General features: G+C 45.2%; 1 protein-coding gene across 3 annotated transcripts in view; it reads right to left on the bottom strand.

Moving 5' to 3' along the window:
• The window catches only part of LOC126234321 (sialin-like), a 283631-nt gene extending 267545 nt beyond the window's left edge, over positions 1 to 16086 (bottom strand). For all 3 annotated transcript variants that reach the window (XM_049943006.1, XM_049943007.1, XM_049943008.1), the window contains exon 1: positions 16006 to 16086. In XM_049943006.1, coding sequence (XP_049798963.1) covers positions 16006 to 16018 — 13 coding nt within the window. In that variant the 5' untranslated portion in view covers positions 16019 to 16086. The remainder of the gene's footprint in view (positions 1 to 16005) is intronic.
• Positions 16087 to 16460: the final 374 nt, after the last annotated feature.

Here is a 16460-nt window from a genome sequence, read left to right as displayed (position 1 = left end):
GTCTACATCTTTGATGATCCATCAATACCATTACTTCTACAAGGACTGCAGTGGGTCTGCACCTCTGGTGGCCCACCAATACCGTAATCTCTACCAGGACTACAGTGGGTCTGCTCTGTGATGACCTACCTACCAATACTCTTCAAAATTTCGACTGACTCTGCTGTGGGTTTGCTCTGTTGTGGCCCATTACCTGTCAGCATGTCAAGAGTCAGCACTGTCTTTCCGTTGGAAGGACAACGCTACTTCTTGAAGACTGCATGGAAATCCACTACTTCCATGTGCATTTTCTTTTACTGCTCAGACTTTGAGAAAAACACTGCAATTTGATGAATGATCAGGACTGTCTTTATGGACTGTGAGAAAATTTTAGCTTTTGACCAACATTGTATCAATAAGTGTGTGCATTTGATTTCTTTGTTATTGTAATTACGATTATGAAAAATTTTAACAAATATGTATTGCCCACTGCCCAAAACCATTTGTAAAATTTTTTGTGGGGAGCATGGGGGCTATGTAAGTAGGCTGTTTAGGTTTTTTTTGGTAACGCCACCTCTGTATGAAAATCACTGGCTGTGCTGTGTGCAGTCTGTGGCTAGTTTGCATTGTTGTCTGCCATTGTAGTGTTGGGCAGCGGCAGTTGGCTGTGAACAGCGCGTAGCGTTGCGCAGTTGGAGGTGAGCCGCCAGCAGTGGTGGATGTGGGGAGAGAGATGGCGGAGTTTTGAAATTTGTCATGAACTGCTATATTTATATATGATGATATCAAGGTAAATACATTGTTTGTTCTCTATTAATATCTTTCATTTGCTAACTATCCCTATCAGTAGTTAGTGCCTTCCATAGTTTGAATCTTTTATTTAGCTGGCAGTAGTGGCGCTCGCTGTATTGCAGTAGCTTGAGCAGCGAAGATTTTTGTGAGGTAAGTGATTTGTGAAAGGTATAGTTTAATGTTAGTCAGGGCCATTCTTTTGTAGGGAATTTTGAAAGTCAGATTGCGTTGCGCTAAAAAATATTGTGCGTCAGTTTAAGCACAGTCGTGTATAAATTTTTCAAAAGGGGACGTTTCATACAACAGATGGCTGCTGGCCATCTCTACCAGGACTACAGTGGGTCTACATCTTTGATGATCCATCAATACCATTACTTCTACAAGGACTGCAGTGGGTCTGCACCTCTGGTGGCCCACCAATACCGTAATCTCTACCAGGACTACAGTGGGTCTGCTCTGTGATGACCTACCTACCAATACTCTTCAAAATTTCGACTGACTCTGCTGTGGGTTTGCTCTGTTGTGGCCCATTACCTGTCAGCATGTCAAGAGTCAGCACTGTCTTTCCGTTGGAAGGACAACGCTACTTCTTCAAGACTGCATGGAAATCCACTACTTCCATGTGCATTTTCTTTTACTGCTCAGACTTTGAGAAAAACACTGCAATTTGATGAATGATCAGGACTGTCTTTATGGACTGTGAGAAAATTTTAGCTTTTGACCAACATTGTATCAATAAGTGTGTGCATTTGATTTCTTTGTTATTGTAATTACGATTATGAAAAATTTTAACAAATATGTATTGCCCACTGCCCAAAACCATTTGTAAAATTTTTTGTGGGGAGCATGGGGGCTATGTAAGTAGGCTGTTTAGGTTTTTTTTGGTAACGCCACCTCTGTATGAAAATCACTGGCTGTGCTGTGTGCAGTCTGTGGCTAGTTTGCATTGTTATCTGCCACTGTAGTGTTGGGCAGCGGCAGTTGGCTGTGAACAGCGCGTAGCGTTGCGCAGTTGGAGGTGAGCCGCCAGCAGTGGTGGATGTGGGGAGAGAGATGGCGGAGTTTTGAAATTTGTCATGAACTGCTATATTTATATATGATGATATCAAGGTAAATACATTGTTTGTTCTCTATTAATATCTTTCATTTGCTAACTATCCCTATCAGTAGTTAGTGCCTTCCATAGTTTGAATCTTTTATTTAGCTGGCAGTAGTGGCGCTCGCTGTATTGCAGTAGCTTGAGCAGCGAAGATTTTTGTGAGGTAAGTGATTTGTGAAAGGTATAGTTTAATGTTAGTCAGGGCCATTCTTTTGTAGGGAATTTTGAAAGTCAGATTGCGTTGCGCTAAAAAATATTGTGCGTCAGTTTAAGCACAGTCGTGTATAAATTTTTCAAAAGGGGACGTTTCATACGTGTATTCATTGGGCAAATATATTATACTAGAACCGACATGTGATTACATTTTCACGCAATTTGGGTGCATAGATCCTGAGAAATCAGTACCCAAAAACAACCACCTCTGGCCGTAATAACGGCCTTGATACGCCTGGGCATTGAGTCATTGGATGGCGTGTACAGGTACAGCTGCCCATGCAGCTTCAACACGATACCACAGTTCCTCAAGAGTAGTGACTGGCGTATTGTGACGAGCCAGTTGCTCGGCCACCATTGACCAGACGATTTCAGTTGGTGAGAGATCTGGAGAATGTGCTGGCCAGGGCAGCAGTCGAACATTTTCTGTATCCTGCAACATGCGGTCGTGCATTATCCTGCTGAAATGTAGAGTTTTGCAGGGATCGAATGAAGGGTAGAGTCACGGGTCGTAACACATCTGAAATGTAACGTCCACTGTTCAAAGTGCCGCCAATGCGAACAAGAGGTGACAGAGACGTGTAACCAATGGCACTCCACACCATCACGCTGGGTGATACGCCAGTATGGCGATGACGAATACACGCTTCCAATGTGCGTTCACCGCGATGTCGCCAAACACGGATGCGACCATCACGATGCTGTAAACAGAACCTGGATTCATCCGAAAAAATGACGTTTTGCCATTCGTGTACCCAGGTTCGTTGTTGAGTACCCCCCGCAGGCGCTCCTGTCTGTGATGCAGTGTCAAGGGTAACCACAGCCATGGTCTCCGAGATGATAGTCCATGCTGCTGCAAACGTCGTCGAACTGTTCGTGCAGATGGTTGTTGTCTTGCAAACGTCCCCATCTGTTGACTCAGGGATCGAGACGTGGCTGCACGATCCGTTACAGCCATGCAGATAAGATGCCTGTCATCTAGAGTGATAGTGATACGAGGCCGTTGGGATCCAGCACAGCGTTCCGTATTAGCGTCCTGAACCCACCGATTCCATATTCTGCTAACAGTCATTGGATCTCGACCAACGCGAGCAGCAATGTTGCGATACGATAAACCGCAAACGCGATAGGCTACAATCCGACCTTTATCAAAGTCGGAAACGTGATGGTACGCATTTCTCCTCCTTACACTAGGCATCACAATAACGTTTCACCAGGCAACGCCGGTCAGCTGCTGTTTGTGTATGAGAAATCGGTTGGAAACTTTCCTGGTGTCAGCACGTTGTAGGTGTCGCTACAGGCGCCAACCTTGTGTGAATGCTCTGAAAAGCTAATCATTTGCATATCACAGCATCTTCTTCCTGTCGGTTAAATTTCTCGTCTGTAGCACGTCATCTTCGTGGTGTAGCAATTTTAATGGCCAGTAGCGTAGTTTCTAAGTATTATTAGTATTGCGATCTGTTTATTGGCTAACAATACGAGGTCCTGCCTGTTTAACCATTCTGCGAAAACCGCACGTCCACTGCTCTTTCCATCTCCGCAATATTTGCGATGCAAGTTTTAGATGATTCACCCCGTATAGCTGCACTGCAGAATATTAATACGAGAATATTTTGTTAAAATAGTATTAGATCTGTATGTTGACATACTACGCGTTCATATTACTGACCTGTTTTTGGCGTAGAAGAATATTTGTTTCCGAGCAATATTTCGAAACACTTTGGGCAGTCGTGACGCCCTCCAGCCTCCGCTTCTCATGCCTTCAACATCACATGAATAGGAGGGCTATGGTTATCACTTTGCTGTACGGTACTTCGCGCTCAGGCATTAGGCGGCTGCAGTATCGCAGAGCGAATGACAAACAACCGGTACGCCCGAAAGTTTAAAAGCTGTACATTTAGTTCATATTTCCCTACATTAAGAATTATGGCCCAGATTTTCTTGTGGGATCGATTGGTGTGCTTGGTAATTTGCAAGTGTGGTTTTCTTTCTTTCAAGTATGAGGTGAAGTTGGTAATACTTACTGTTAAGACAGGGACTTACTGAAACAGTGAGACGACTCTCCATCCAAGATAAGCTGCTACTTCCTGCATATCAAGAAATCCTCAAACCAGTTCCAAATTTCGTTTTATACCCCATCAGATCGTACTTTCGTTAACAAGCGTTGGTGTGATTCTTAGTCAAACGGAAGTCCAGAAATACTGCATTTACCGGCCCGCTTGAACTGTGACTACGACTGTGACACTCAGGGATGTCTTGTGAGAAAGAGCGAGTTGGATTTCGCATGACTGTTGTTTTCGGAACCCAAGCTGACCGGCATGGAGGAGTGCATTTTGTACGAGACACTTCATTATGTTTGAACTTGCCACACTGTTGACCATCACAGACAGGCTGAAATCGTGAACGTTCAGGAGGGTGCTGTATGTTTCTTCTGTGTTATTTGTTAATTTTTGTGGTTAATACTTTATCTAGAACTTTTGCTAATTTATGAGGGGCGTTCAATAAGTAATGCAATATATTTCTTCTCTGAAAGGAGGCTGGTTTTATTCAGGATACGGATACATCATATTATTCCCCACTATTTTGGTCACAAAATCCTATTTTTCAACGTAATCTCCGTTTAACGCGACGACCATACGCCACCTTACAGCGAGGCCCTGTATGCCTGCATTGTACACCACTGGCCATTAAAATTACTACACCATGAAGATGACATGCTACAGACGCGAAATTTAACCGACAGGAAGAAGATGCTGTGATATGCAAATGATTAGCTTTACAGAGCATTCACGCAAGGTTGGCACCGGTGGCGACACCTACAACGTGCTGACATCAGGAAAGTTTCCAACCGATTTCTCATTCACAAACAGCTGTTGACCGGCGTTGCCTGGTGAAACGTTGTTGTGATGCCTCGTGTAAGGAGGAGAAATGCGTACCATCACGTTTCCGACTTTGATAAAGGTCGGATTGTAGCCTATCGCGTTTGCGGTTTGTCGTTTCGCGACATTGCTGCTCGCGTTGGTCGAGATCCAATGACTGTTAGCAGATTATGGAATCGATGGGTTCAGGAGGGTAATGCGGAACGCCGTGCTGGATCCCAAAGGTCTCGCATCACTAGCAGTCGAGATGACAGGCAGCTTATCCGCATGGCTGTAACGGATCGTGCAGCCACGTCTCGATCCCTGAGCCAAAAGATGGGGACGTTTGCAAGACAACAACCATCTGCACGAACAGTTCGACGACGTTTGCAGCAGCATGGACTATCAGCTCGGAGACCATGGCTCCGATTACCCTTGACGCTGCATCGCAGACAGGAGCGCCTGCGATGGTGTACTCAACGGCGAACCTGGATGCACGAATGGCAAAACGTCATTTTTTCGGATGAATCCAGCTTCTGTTTACAGCATCATGATGGTCGCAACCGTGTTTGGCGAAATCGCGGTGAACGCACATTGAAAGCGTCTATTCGTCATCGCCATACTGGCGTATTACCAGGCGTGATGGTATGGGGTGCCATTGGTTACACGTCTCGGTCACCTCTTGTACGTATTGACGGCACTTTGAACAGTGGACGTTACATTTCAGATGTGTTACGACCCGAGGCTCTACCCTTCAATCGATCACTACGAAACCCTACATTTCAGCAGGATAATGCACGACCGCATGTTGCAGGTCCTGTACGGGCCTTTCTGGATACAGAAATTGTTCGACTGCTGCCCTGGCCAGCACATTCTCCAGATCTCTCACCAATTGAAAACGTCTGGTCAATGGTGGCCGAGCAACTGGCTCGTCACAATACGCCAGCCACTACTCTTGATGAACTGTGGTATCGTGTTTAAGCTGCAGGGGCAGCTGTACCTGTACACGCCATCCAAGCTCTGTTTGACTCAATGCCCAGGCGTATCAAGGCCGTTATTACGGCCAGAGGTGGTTGTTCTGGGTACTGATTTCTCAGGATCTATGCGCCCAAACTGCGTGAAAATGTTATCACATGTCAGTTCTAGTATAATATATTTGTCCAATGAATACCCGATCATCATCTGCATTTCTTCTTGGTGTAGCAATTTTAATGGGCAGTAGTGTACATTCTTTTTGTGAAATGCACTTATGGTCTAAAATATTTTGACTAAAGCCAACCAGAAGACTGCGTGCCACCTGGTGGCGCTGCGAGCGCGTGAATCGGTAAGGTAAGTTTATAAGCAGAGCAGAAACGAACGGAGAATAATTCTAGAGACGATTTGGGCCGAAAGTGGGGAAATGATCTGACATAAGCGACTTTGGCAAAGGGCGGATTGTAATGATCTTGAGGCTGGGAACGAGTATCACGGAAATGGAGAATCTGGTCGGCTGGTCGCGTGCTACAGTCGTAAGCCCCTATAGAAAGTTGTAGACAGTCGCTGAAATTGGACTCAAGAGATAAGCTGTTTCTGGTCCACGCTTCGTCACAGAACGTGAAGCTTGGAAACTTACCCACATAGTAGGCTGTGATCTGCGACAATAAGATTGGGCAAAAAATATCGATATATCAAAATACCGATATTTCTTCAAAATAATATCGTCTTACATCGTCATTGTTTACATTACTAATATACCGATTATTCTACATTTAGTAGTGAATGTCGGAAGCGATGTTTTTATTTTCTGTCTTTTCTTCGTTCATAGGCACTATAATTCTAACCAATAGATTTCTTGCCGATTCCAACTACTAGCAATCTTTGCTATCTGACAGTAAATGCCGGCCGCTGTGGCCGAGCGGTTCTAGGCGCTTCAGTCCGGAACCGCGCTGCTGCTACGGTCACAGGTTCGAATCCTGCCTCGGGAATGGATGTGTGTGATGTCCTTAGGTTAGTTAGGTTTAAGTAGTTCTAAGTCTACGGGATTGATGACCTCAGATATTAAGCCCCATTGTGCTTAGAGCCATTTGAACCACTTTGACAGTAAATGTCTTACAATGGGCTTCATTTAAATTCATATTCAGTACACATATCAGCACCAGATTTGAACAAGAATGTATCTGTAGTGCATATTCACGAAAGTTTGTTGCTTCCGTGTGTTATTTCTACAGTTGGAAATGATAGGTACAAGTTGTAAAATGCACACTGTACGAGAATGGTGGAAATTATCACTCCCTTCTTCAAGCTATGGGGCATAACGTGCGTTTCTCTTACCCGCTGAGCGCCTGGATCAAGAAACGATGGACGGAATGAAGGCCTAAGGCCTAAGGGCCGTTGCACAGTGGGCCACTGGTGACGGTCACCAGCGACGGTCATCGACAGAGATACATTCGTTTGAACTGGAGCGTTCACACCGGAACACTACACTGCCTCACCGAGCCACTGTGACCCAGCAGTGACTCACCCTCGCCATCTGTGACGGACAAGGTCACTGTGTTCAGAGCAGTCACTGCCAGAGATGCATTAGTTTGCATTGGAGTGTTCACACTGGAACACTGATCAGACACAGCGCTGCAGATTTGACAACCGGCGGGCAGTCATTTCTGAGACAGTGACGCGAAACATTCATTGTACATTATACTGTACACACTGTACCCTTGATTTCAGATTTGATTAACACAGAAGATCTTGTAAGTGAAGTAGAAAGCCGTCCTGCTATTTGGGATGAGAAAAGCGACGACTATAGCAACAAACTGACGAAAACGAGTGCGTGTCAAGAAATTATAACGAAGTTTGTGCCTGATTTCAATGAGAAGAGCATGGATAAGAAAAACAAAATTGGTAAGTTGTATGTTCTTTTTCCAAATTTAATACATTATTTACGAACCATGAAAGGCTAGCGATATTTAGTTGCTTCCCCTGTACAAGTCCATTTCACTAACTAGTTAGTTGGCAATACCTGTGGTGTCGGACGCCTGTAATCCGTGAGTGTTCACCACAGTCACTTGTGACCATCACTGGCGACCGTCACCAATGTCTCAGTGTGAAACGGACCTAAAAGTAACGTACGCTCGGTACAAAAAACATACACATTACTGCACTGGTATCTAATGGCAAATGGACTCTTCCGTCTGAAATGTTTGCGGTAACGAGGAATATTTCATGCTCAAGAACGCATATCAGAAGTGGTTCGGTAACAAGAAAGTGAGACATCTCTATCGTCAGCCATTTTGCTTCTGGTAGCTCGTCATTTGTCAGGAACGTCCGGCAAGAACCAAGAACTGCGCAACGCGGTGTAGCATACCACATGGTGCATGCCATCTATTGACGATACGGTGAAGTCATTCACATCCACCGCAGAATGACGCAACCTGACGCCCTGCTACCAGCTACGTCTTCAGTTGTTTAGGTCCTCTGCTGTTGTTCTCTGGTTACTGCGACGTGACATACCGCATATAGCTGAACTGAACACAGTGGCAGTGCACAGTGAGGCACGGCGCCCACACTGTTACATGTGTGCCTGTGATTGTGTGCGAAAAGTGTTAACGTTTTAATACCAGCATTTGGTTGGGCTTCAGGACGATTTGAGTTTCCAAAACAACTGCGTCTGCAGAGAAATGTATTAAACACAGAGTTCTGTTAATGTCTATCAGTAATGATTATTGCTTCATTAACTAGTTTTTTTTAGTAAATAAGTGATTTTATAGCACATAGTGTATCTCTTATTGATTAATATTTGGTATAATAAACTACTGATCATTTTTTAATTTTAATCATTTCTGTGACGTAGAAAATGGTTCAAATGGCTCTGAGCACTATGGGACTCAACTGCTGAGGTCATTAGTCCCCTAGAACTTAGAACTAGTTAAACCTAACTAACCTAAGGACATCACACACATCCATGCCCGAGGCAGGATTCGAACCTGCGACCGTAGCGGTCTCGCGGCTCCAGACTGCAGCGCCAGAACCGCGCGGCCACTTCGGCCGGCTGTGACGTAGATAATTTTTTAAAAATTCCTTTAAATACAGAAAACGTCTACCAGTGTATCAAAATATCGCTGTTTTTGTCTCTGTGACATCTATACTTTTTGTAAGCTTCGATATAATATATCGATATTTCCAAAATTTTGCCCATCCCTGTGTAACAGAACTGAAAATTGAGTACAATGTGGGTGCAGGAACAAGTGTTGTGGAGTGCACCATTCAGTGTAGTGTGCAGGAAAGTAGTATCACATGAAAGTTGTGAACAAATCAATGAGGATTTGCAGAAAATAAATGTGTGGTGTAATGACTGGCAGTTATCTCTCAATATTAGTAAGTGTAACCTACTGCGTATAACAAGGCGAAAATCTCCATTGATGTACGAGTACAAAATGAGTGCCCATTCCTTGGAAGCAGTAAAATCTGTCAACTATCTGGGTGTGACTTTTCGAAATAATTTCAAATGGAATGATCAGATTGCATAAGTAACGGGTAAGGCGAATTCTACAATGCGGTTTATTGGTAAAATTCTGAAGCAATGCATTCCTTCAACGAAGGAAACTGCTTACAAAACGTTAGTTCTTCCAGTCTTAGAGTATTGTTTGTCTGTATAGGACCCTTACCTGTTGGGTCTGATTCAAGAGATTGAGAAGGTCCAAAGAAGAGCGGCAAGATTCGTGACTGGCACATTTAGCCATCGTGAGAGCGTTACAAATCTCTTTGAATGTTTGAAGTGGGACACACTTGCAGATAAACGACGCGCTAAACGGAAGGGGCTGCTCACTAAATTCCAAAATCCGATCTTCGCCAAGGATGTAGACTGTAGAGCATATATTATTACCACCAACTTTCAAATCGCGCAATGATCACCATTCAAAGATAAGGGAAGTTAGAGCTCGTACTGAGGCGTTCAGACAGTCGTTTTTCCCTCACGTGATCTTCGAGTGGGACAGAGGGGGGGGGGGGGGGTAATATGAGACTTTGGCGCGAATAGTGCCCTCCACCACACACCGCTTGGTGGCTAGAGGACTATACATGTAGATGTAGATGTTGTATATCGGGCTCTGCAGCAGACTACCTCAACATGTTCTCATGTTGATTCAACAACATACAGTAACAAGTGCAGTGGGCGGGGGATTGTCAAGGTAGGACTGCTGATCACTGGAGAAGTGTTGCTTGGTCAGACGAACACGCTTTTTGTTAGTACAGGTTGATGTTCGTGCCTGGACATACTGTCAGAAAGACGAACGGCGGCTCGAATTGTTCAAAATGGTTCAAACGGCTCTGAGCACTATGGGACTTAACATCTGAGGTCATCAGTCCCCTAGAACTTAGAACTACTTAAACCTAACTAACATAAGGAAATCACACACGTCCATGCCTGAGGCAGGATTCGAACCTGCGACCGTAGCGGTCGCGCGGTTCCAGACTGAAGCGCCTTGAACCGCTCGGTCACTCCGGCCGGCGGCTCGAATTGTGCACTGCGCCATGGACACAGGTCTGAGGGGCATTCACCTGGGCTTCCAAGGGCCCTGTGAGAAGTATCGAAGACACCATGACAATTGTAGGCTAAGTATAGATTAATGCCAACAGTTTGCATCCCTTCATACTTGATGTCTTTCCCGACTGTGAGGTCGTCTTCCAGCAGGATAAGTATCCACGTTACTAGACCACAATCGTGCTACAGTGGCTGGAGGGACAAGATAAAGAATTCACTCTGATGTCTTAGCCATGAAATTCGCCTTATCTGAGCCTGAGGGTGCTGACGTAGGATGGTATCGATCGCCAGTTACGCGCCCATAAACTACCGGTCTGTGATTTAAGTGACTTGTGTGACCTGTGCATAGACGCGTAGTGCCACATAGTTCCGATAAACTATAAAAAATTTAGCCAAATACATACCACTCAGAACTGCTGCTACTGCAGGCTCAAGTTACTCTACTGCCCATTAAAATTGCTACGCCACAAAGATGACGTGCTACAGACGCGAAATTCAACCGACAGGAAGAAGATGCTGTGATATGCAAATGATTAGCTTTTCAGAGCATTCACACAAGATTGGCGCCGGTGGAGACACCTTCAACGTGCTGACATGAGGAAGGTTTCCAACCGGTTTCTCATACACAAACAGCAGTTGACCGGCGTTGCCTGGTCAAACGTTGTTGTGATGCCTCGTGTAAGGAGGAGAAATACGTACCATCTGCCGCGCGGGATTAGCCGAGCGATCTAGGCGCTGCAGTCATGGACTGTGCGGCTGGTCCAGGCGGAGGTTCGAGTCCTCCCTCGGGCATGGGTGTGTGTGTTTGTCCTTAGGATAATTTAGCTTAAGTAGTGTGTAAGCTTATGGACTGATGAGCTCAGAAGTTAAGTCCCATAAGTTTTCACACACATTTGAACATTTGAACAGTGCGTACCATCACGTTTCCGACTTTGACAAAGGTCGGATTGCAGCCTATCGCGATTGCGTTTTATCGTATCGCTACATTGATGCTCGCGTTGGTCGAGATCCAATGACTGTTAGCAGAATATGGAATCGGTGGGTTCAGGAGGCTAATACGGAACGCCGTGCTGGATTCCAACGGCCTCGTATCACTTTTTTTTTATAGCAGTCGAGATGACAGGCATCTTATCCGTATGGCTGTAACGGATTGTGCAGCCACGTCTCGATCCCTGAGTCAACAGATCGGGACGTTTGAAAGACAACAACCATGTGTGCGAACAGTTCGACGACGTTTGTAGCAGCATGGACTATCAGCTCGGAGACCATGGTTGCGGTTACCCTTGACGCTGCATCACAGACAGGAGCGCCTGCGATGGTGTACTCAACGACGAACCTGGGTGCACGGATGGCAAAACGCCATTTTTTCGGATGAACCAGGTTTTGTTTACAGCATCACGATGGTCGCATCCGTGTTTGGCGATATCGCGGTGAACGCACATTGGAAGCGTGTATTCGTCATCGCCATACTGGCGTATTGCCCGGCGTGATCGTATGGGGTGCCATTGGTTACACGTCTCGGACACCTCTTGTTCGCATTGACGGCACTTTGAACAGTGGACGTTACATTTCAGATGTGTTACGACCCGTGGCTTTACCCTTCATTCGATACCTGCGAAACCATACATTTCAGCAGGATAAAGCACGACCGCATGTTGCAGGTCCTGTACGGGCCTTTCTGGATACAGAAAATGTTCGACTGCTGCCCTGGCCAGCACATTCTCCAGATCTCTCACCAATTGAAAACGTCTGGTCAATGGTGGCCGAGCAACTGGCTCGTCACAATACGCCAGTCGCTACTCTTGATGAACTGTGGTATCGTGTTGATGCTGCATGGGCAGCTGTACCGCTACAATCCACACAAGCTCTGTTTGACTCAATGCCCAGGCGTATCAAGGCCGTTATTACGAGCAGAGGTGGTTGTTCTGGGTACTGATTTCTCAGGATCTACGCACCCAAATTGCATGAAAATGTAATCACATGTCAGTTCTAGTATAATATATTTGTCCAATGAATACCCGTTTATCATCTGTATTTCTTCTCGGTGTAGCAATTTTAATGGTCAGTAGTGTATTACTCGTACATCTACATCTACATAGATACTCCGCAAGCCACTGTGCGGTCGCTGGAGGAGGGTACCCTGTACCTGTGCTTTTCATTTCCCCACGCGCAAATATAGCCAGGGAAAAACGACTGTCTGTATGCCTCCGTACGAGCTCTAATTTTTCGTATCTTATCTTTGTGGTCCTTACGCGTAATGTGTGTTGGCGGCAGTAGAATCTTTCTTCACTCAGTTTCAAACACCGGTTCTCTTAATTTTCTCAATAGTGTTTCTCGAAAAGAACGTCACCCTCCCTCCAGGGATTGCTGTCTGAATCCCTGAAGAATCTCCGTAACACTTACGTGTTGTTCGACCCTACTTGTAGCAAATCTAGCAGCCTGCCTCTGAATTGCTTCGATGTCTTCCTTCGATCCGACCTGGTACATATTCCAAACACTCTAGCAGTACTCAAGAACACGTCGCACCAGAGTCCTACATGGGGCTTCCTTTACAGGTGAACTACTCTTTCCTGAAATTCTCCCAATAAACTGAATTCGATCATTTGCCTTCCCTTACCACTATTCGCACATGCTCGTTCCATCTCGTATCGCTGCGTAACGTTATGCCCAGATATTTAAACGAATTGACCGTATCAGTCAAGTCAATGGTAATAATGTATGCGAACTTTACAGGTTTGATCTTCCTACTCACCCGCATTAACTTCCATTTTTCCATATTTAGCGCTAGCTGTCATACATCACACCAACTGGAAATTTGGTCTAAGTAGCTTGTACAGGGTGTTTCAAAAATGACCGGTATATTTGAAACGGCAATAAAAACTAAACGAGCAGCGATAGAAATACACCGTTTGTTGCAATATGCTTGGGACAACAGTACATTTTCAGGCGGACAAACTTTCGAAATTACAGTAGTTACAATTTTCAACAACAGATGGCGCTGCAAGTGATGTGAAAGATATAGAAGACAACACAGTCTGTGGGTGCGCCATTCTGTACGTCGTCTTTCTGCTGTAAGCGTGTGCTGTTCACAACGTGCAAGTGTGCTGTAGACAACATGGTTTATTCCTTAGAAGAGAGGATTTTTCTGGTGTTGGAATTCCACCGCCTAGAACACAGTGTTGTTGCAACAAGACGAAGTTTTCAACGGAGGTTTAATGTAACCAAAGGACCGAAAAGCGATACAATAAAGGATCTGTTTGAAAAATTTCAACGGACTGGGAACGTGACGGATGAACGTGCTGGAAAGGTAGGGCGACCGCGTACGGCAACCACAGAGGGCAACGCGCAGCTAGTGCAGCAGGTGATCCAACAGCGGCCTCGGGTTTCCATTCGCCGTATTGCAGCTGCGGTCCAAATGACGCCAACGTCCACGTATCGTCTCATGCGCCAGAGTTTACACCTCTATCCATACAAAATTCAAACGCGACAACCCCTCAGCGCCGCTACCATTGCTGCACGAGAGACATTCGCTAACGATATAGTGCACAGGATTGATGACGGCGATATGCATGTGGGCAGCATTTGGTTTACTGACGAAGCTTATTTTTACCGGGACGGCTTCGTCAATAAACAGAACTGGCGCATATGGGGAACCGAAAAGCCCCATGTTGCAGTCCCATCGTCCCTGAATCCTCAAAAAGTAGTGGTCTGGGCCGCCATTTCTTCCAAAGGAATCATTGGCCCATTTTTCAGATCCGAAACGATTACTGCATCACGCTATCTGGACATTCTTCGTGAATTTGTGGCGGTACAAACTGCCTTAGACGACACTGCGAACACCTCGTGGTTTATGCAAGATGGTGCCCGGCCACATCGCACGGCCGACGTCTTTAATTTCCTGAATGAATATTTCGATGATCGTGTGATTGCTTTGGGCTATCCGAAACATACAGGAGGCGGCGTGGATTGGCCTCCCTATTCGCCAGACATGAACCCCTGTGACTTCTTTCTGTGGGGACACTTGAAAGACCAGGTGTACCGCCAGAATCCAGAAACAATTGAACAGCTGAAGCAGTACATCTCATCTGCATGTGAAGCCATTCCGCCAGACACGTTGTCAAAGGTTTCGGGTAATTTCATTCAGAGACTACGCCATATTATTGCTACGCATGGTGGATATGTGGAAAATACCTACTATAGAGTTTCCCAGACCGCAGCGCCATCTGTTGTTGAAAATTGTAACTACTGTAATTTCGAAAGTTTGTCTGCCTGAAAATGTACTGTTGTCCCAAGCATATTGCAACAAACGGTGTATTTCTATCGCTGCTCGTTTAGTTTTTATTGCCGTTTCAAATTTACCGGTCATTTTTGAAACACCCTGTATCTTCCTCCAGTCACTCAGTTCGACACCGTACAGTACACCACGACATCCTCGGCAGACAACTGCAGATTGCTGCCGACCCTGTCAGCCAAATCATGTATGTATATACAGAACAACAGCGGTCCTATAGCACTCCTCTGAGGCACTCCTGACGATACCCTTGTGTCTAAGGAACACTCGCTGTCGAGGACAACGTACCGGGTTCCATCATTTAAGAGATCTTCAAGCTACTCAAGTATCTTTAACTTATTCCATATGCTCGTACGTTCGTTAACAGCTTTCAATGGGGCACATTATCAAATGCTTTCCAGAAATCTAGAAATATGGAACCTGTCTGTCCATAGTTCTCAGTATATTGTGTGAGAGAAGGGCAAGGTGAGTTCCGCATTAGCGATGCCTTCTAAAACCATGCTGATTCTTGGACATAAATATCTCAGCCTCAAGAAAAATTATTGTATTCGAATTGAGAATATGTTCATGGATTCTGCAACAAACAGAAGTTAGCAATAGTGGTTTGTAAACAGTTGATACAATATTTCGCCTCGTTAGTTAAATGCTTAATACTTAACGCTTGTAGTATGTTATATAGAGACAGCCTGCACTCTCGTACAGCTCTAACACTAGATATTGGTTTTCTGCGATTTGCATTAGTCTTTACTGACAGAAACCACAGTACAGTTAAAAGATTAGAGCTTAAATTCAAGTTACTTTATTTGATTGCTCATTGTTTAATTATTTTGACAATGATGAATCATCACTGAAGTATATCAGGGTGATAAAAGGGAAACTGTGTTTTGCTCAAGGCAGGAGCAAGCATATGCATTATTGAAGGAGATTACAATACAAGAAGTGAGCTTTCATAAAGAAAAATCACCTCAGGAAGAAGTTCATACTTTCCGCTCTATAGTAGAGGAAGTGCTAAATGCCCCAGCCGCCCGCAGTGGCCGCGCGGTCTTCGGCGCAATGTCACGGATTGCGCAGACCCTCCCGCCGGAGGTTCAAGTCCTCCTTCGGGCATGAGTGTGTGTGTTGTTCTTAGCATAAGTTAGTTCAAGTAGTGTGTAAGTCTAGGGACCGATGATCTAAGCAGTTTGGTCCCTTACGAATTCACACATACGCGCGAAACGCCAAATAACTTCCAACAATGTCTGTAACCTGGGGTCCTTACCTCTGCTGTTCATGTTGCTGGGTTGCGCTGGGCCTCCTGCTCAGGACGTAGCCGACCAGCTGATGGGACACTCTGCTCATCTATGGCAAACTGAATTAATTGCCCCACTTCGTGTTGGCACTCGCCTTATCGTCCTTTTCCTTTGATAGCTGCCCACTCAAAACGAACCGTCACGAAATAAGAACAATTATGACTTCTTATCTCTGCAATCAACGTCGAGTGATGTCTCTTGTCTTTCGAAAAGGTCGTATTAACGATTCAAGGCCATCTAGCAACCTTCAGTAGCAGTGACAATTGTATATGTAAAAATTTGAAGAAGCCGCAAATTCTTGCGGAGAGATCAGACTAACTTGTCGTTACTGAAGATTGTTGCTCCCGCAAGTGCTGAAAAGACGTTTTCAGCACTTGCGGGAGCAACAATCCGGATGACTGACCGGTAGTGCCTTATAACAGAG

This window comes from Schistocerca nitens, chromosome 2 (assembly GCF_023898315.1).
Source record: "Schistocerca nitens isolate TAMUIC-IGC-003100 chromosome 2, iqSchNite1.1, whole genome shotgun sequence".
NCBI lineage: Eukaryota > Metazoa > Arthropoda > Insecta > Orthoptera > Acrididae > Schistocerca > Schistocerca nitens.
This window is presented reverse-complemented; position numbering and strand designations above follow the sequence as displayed.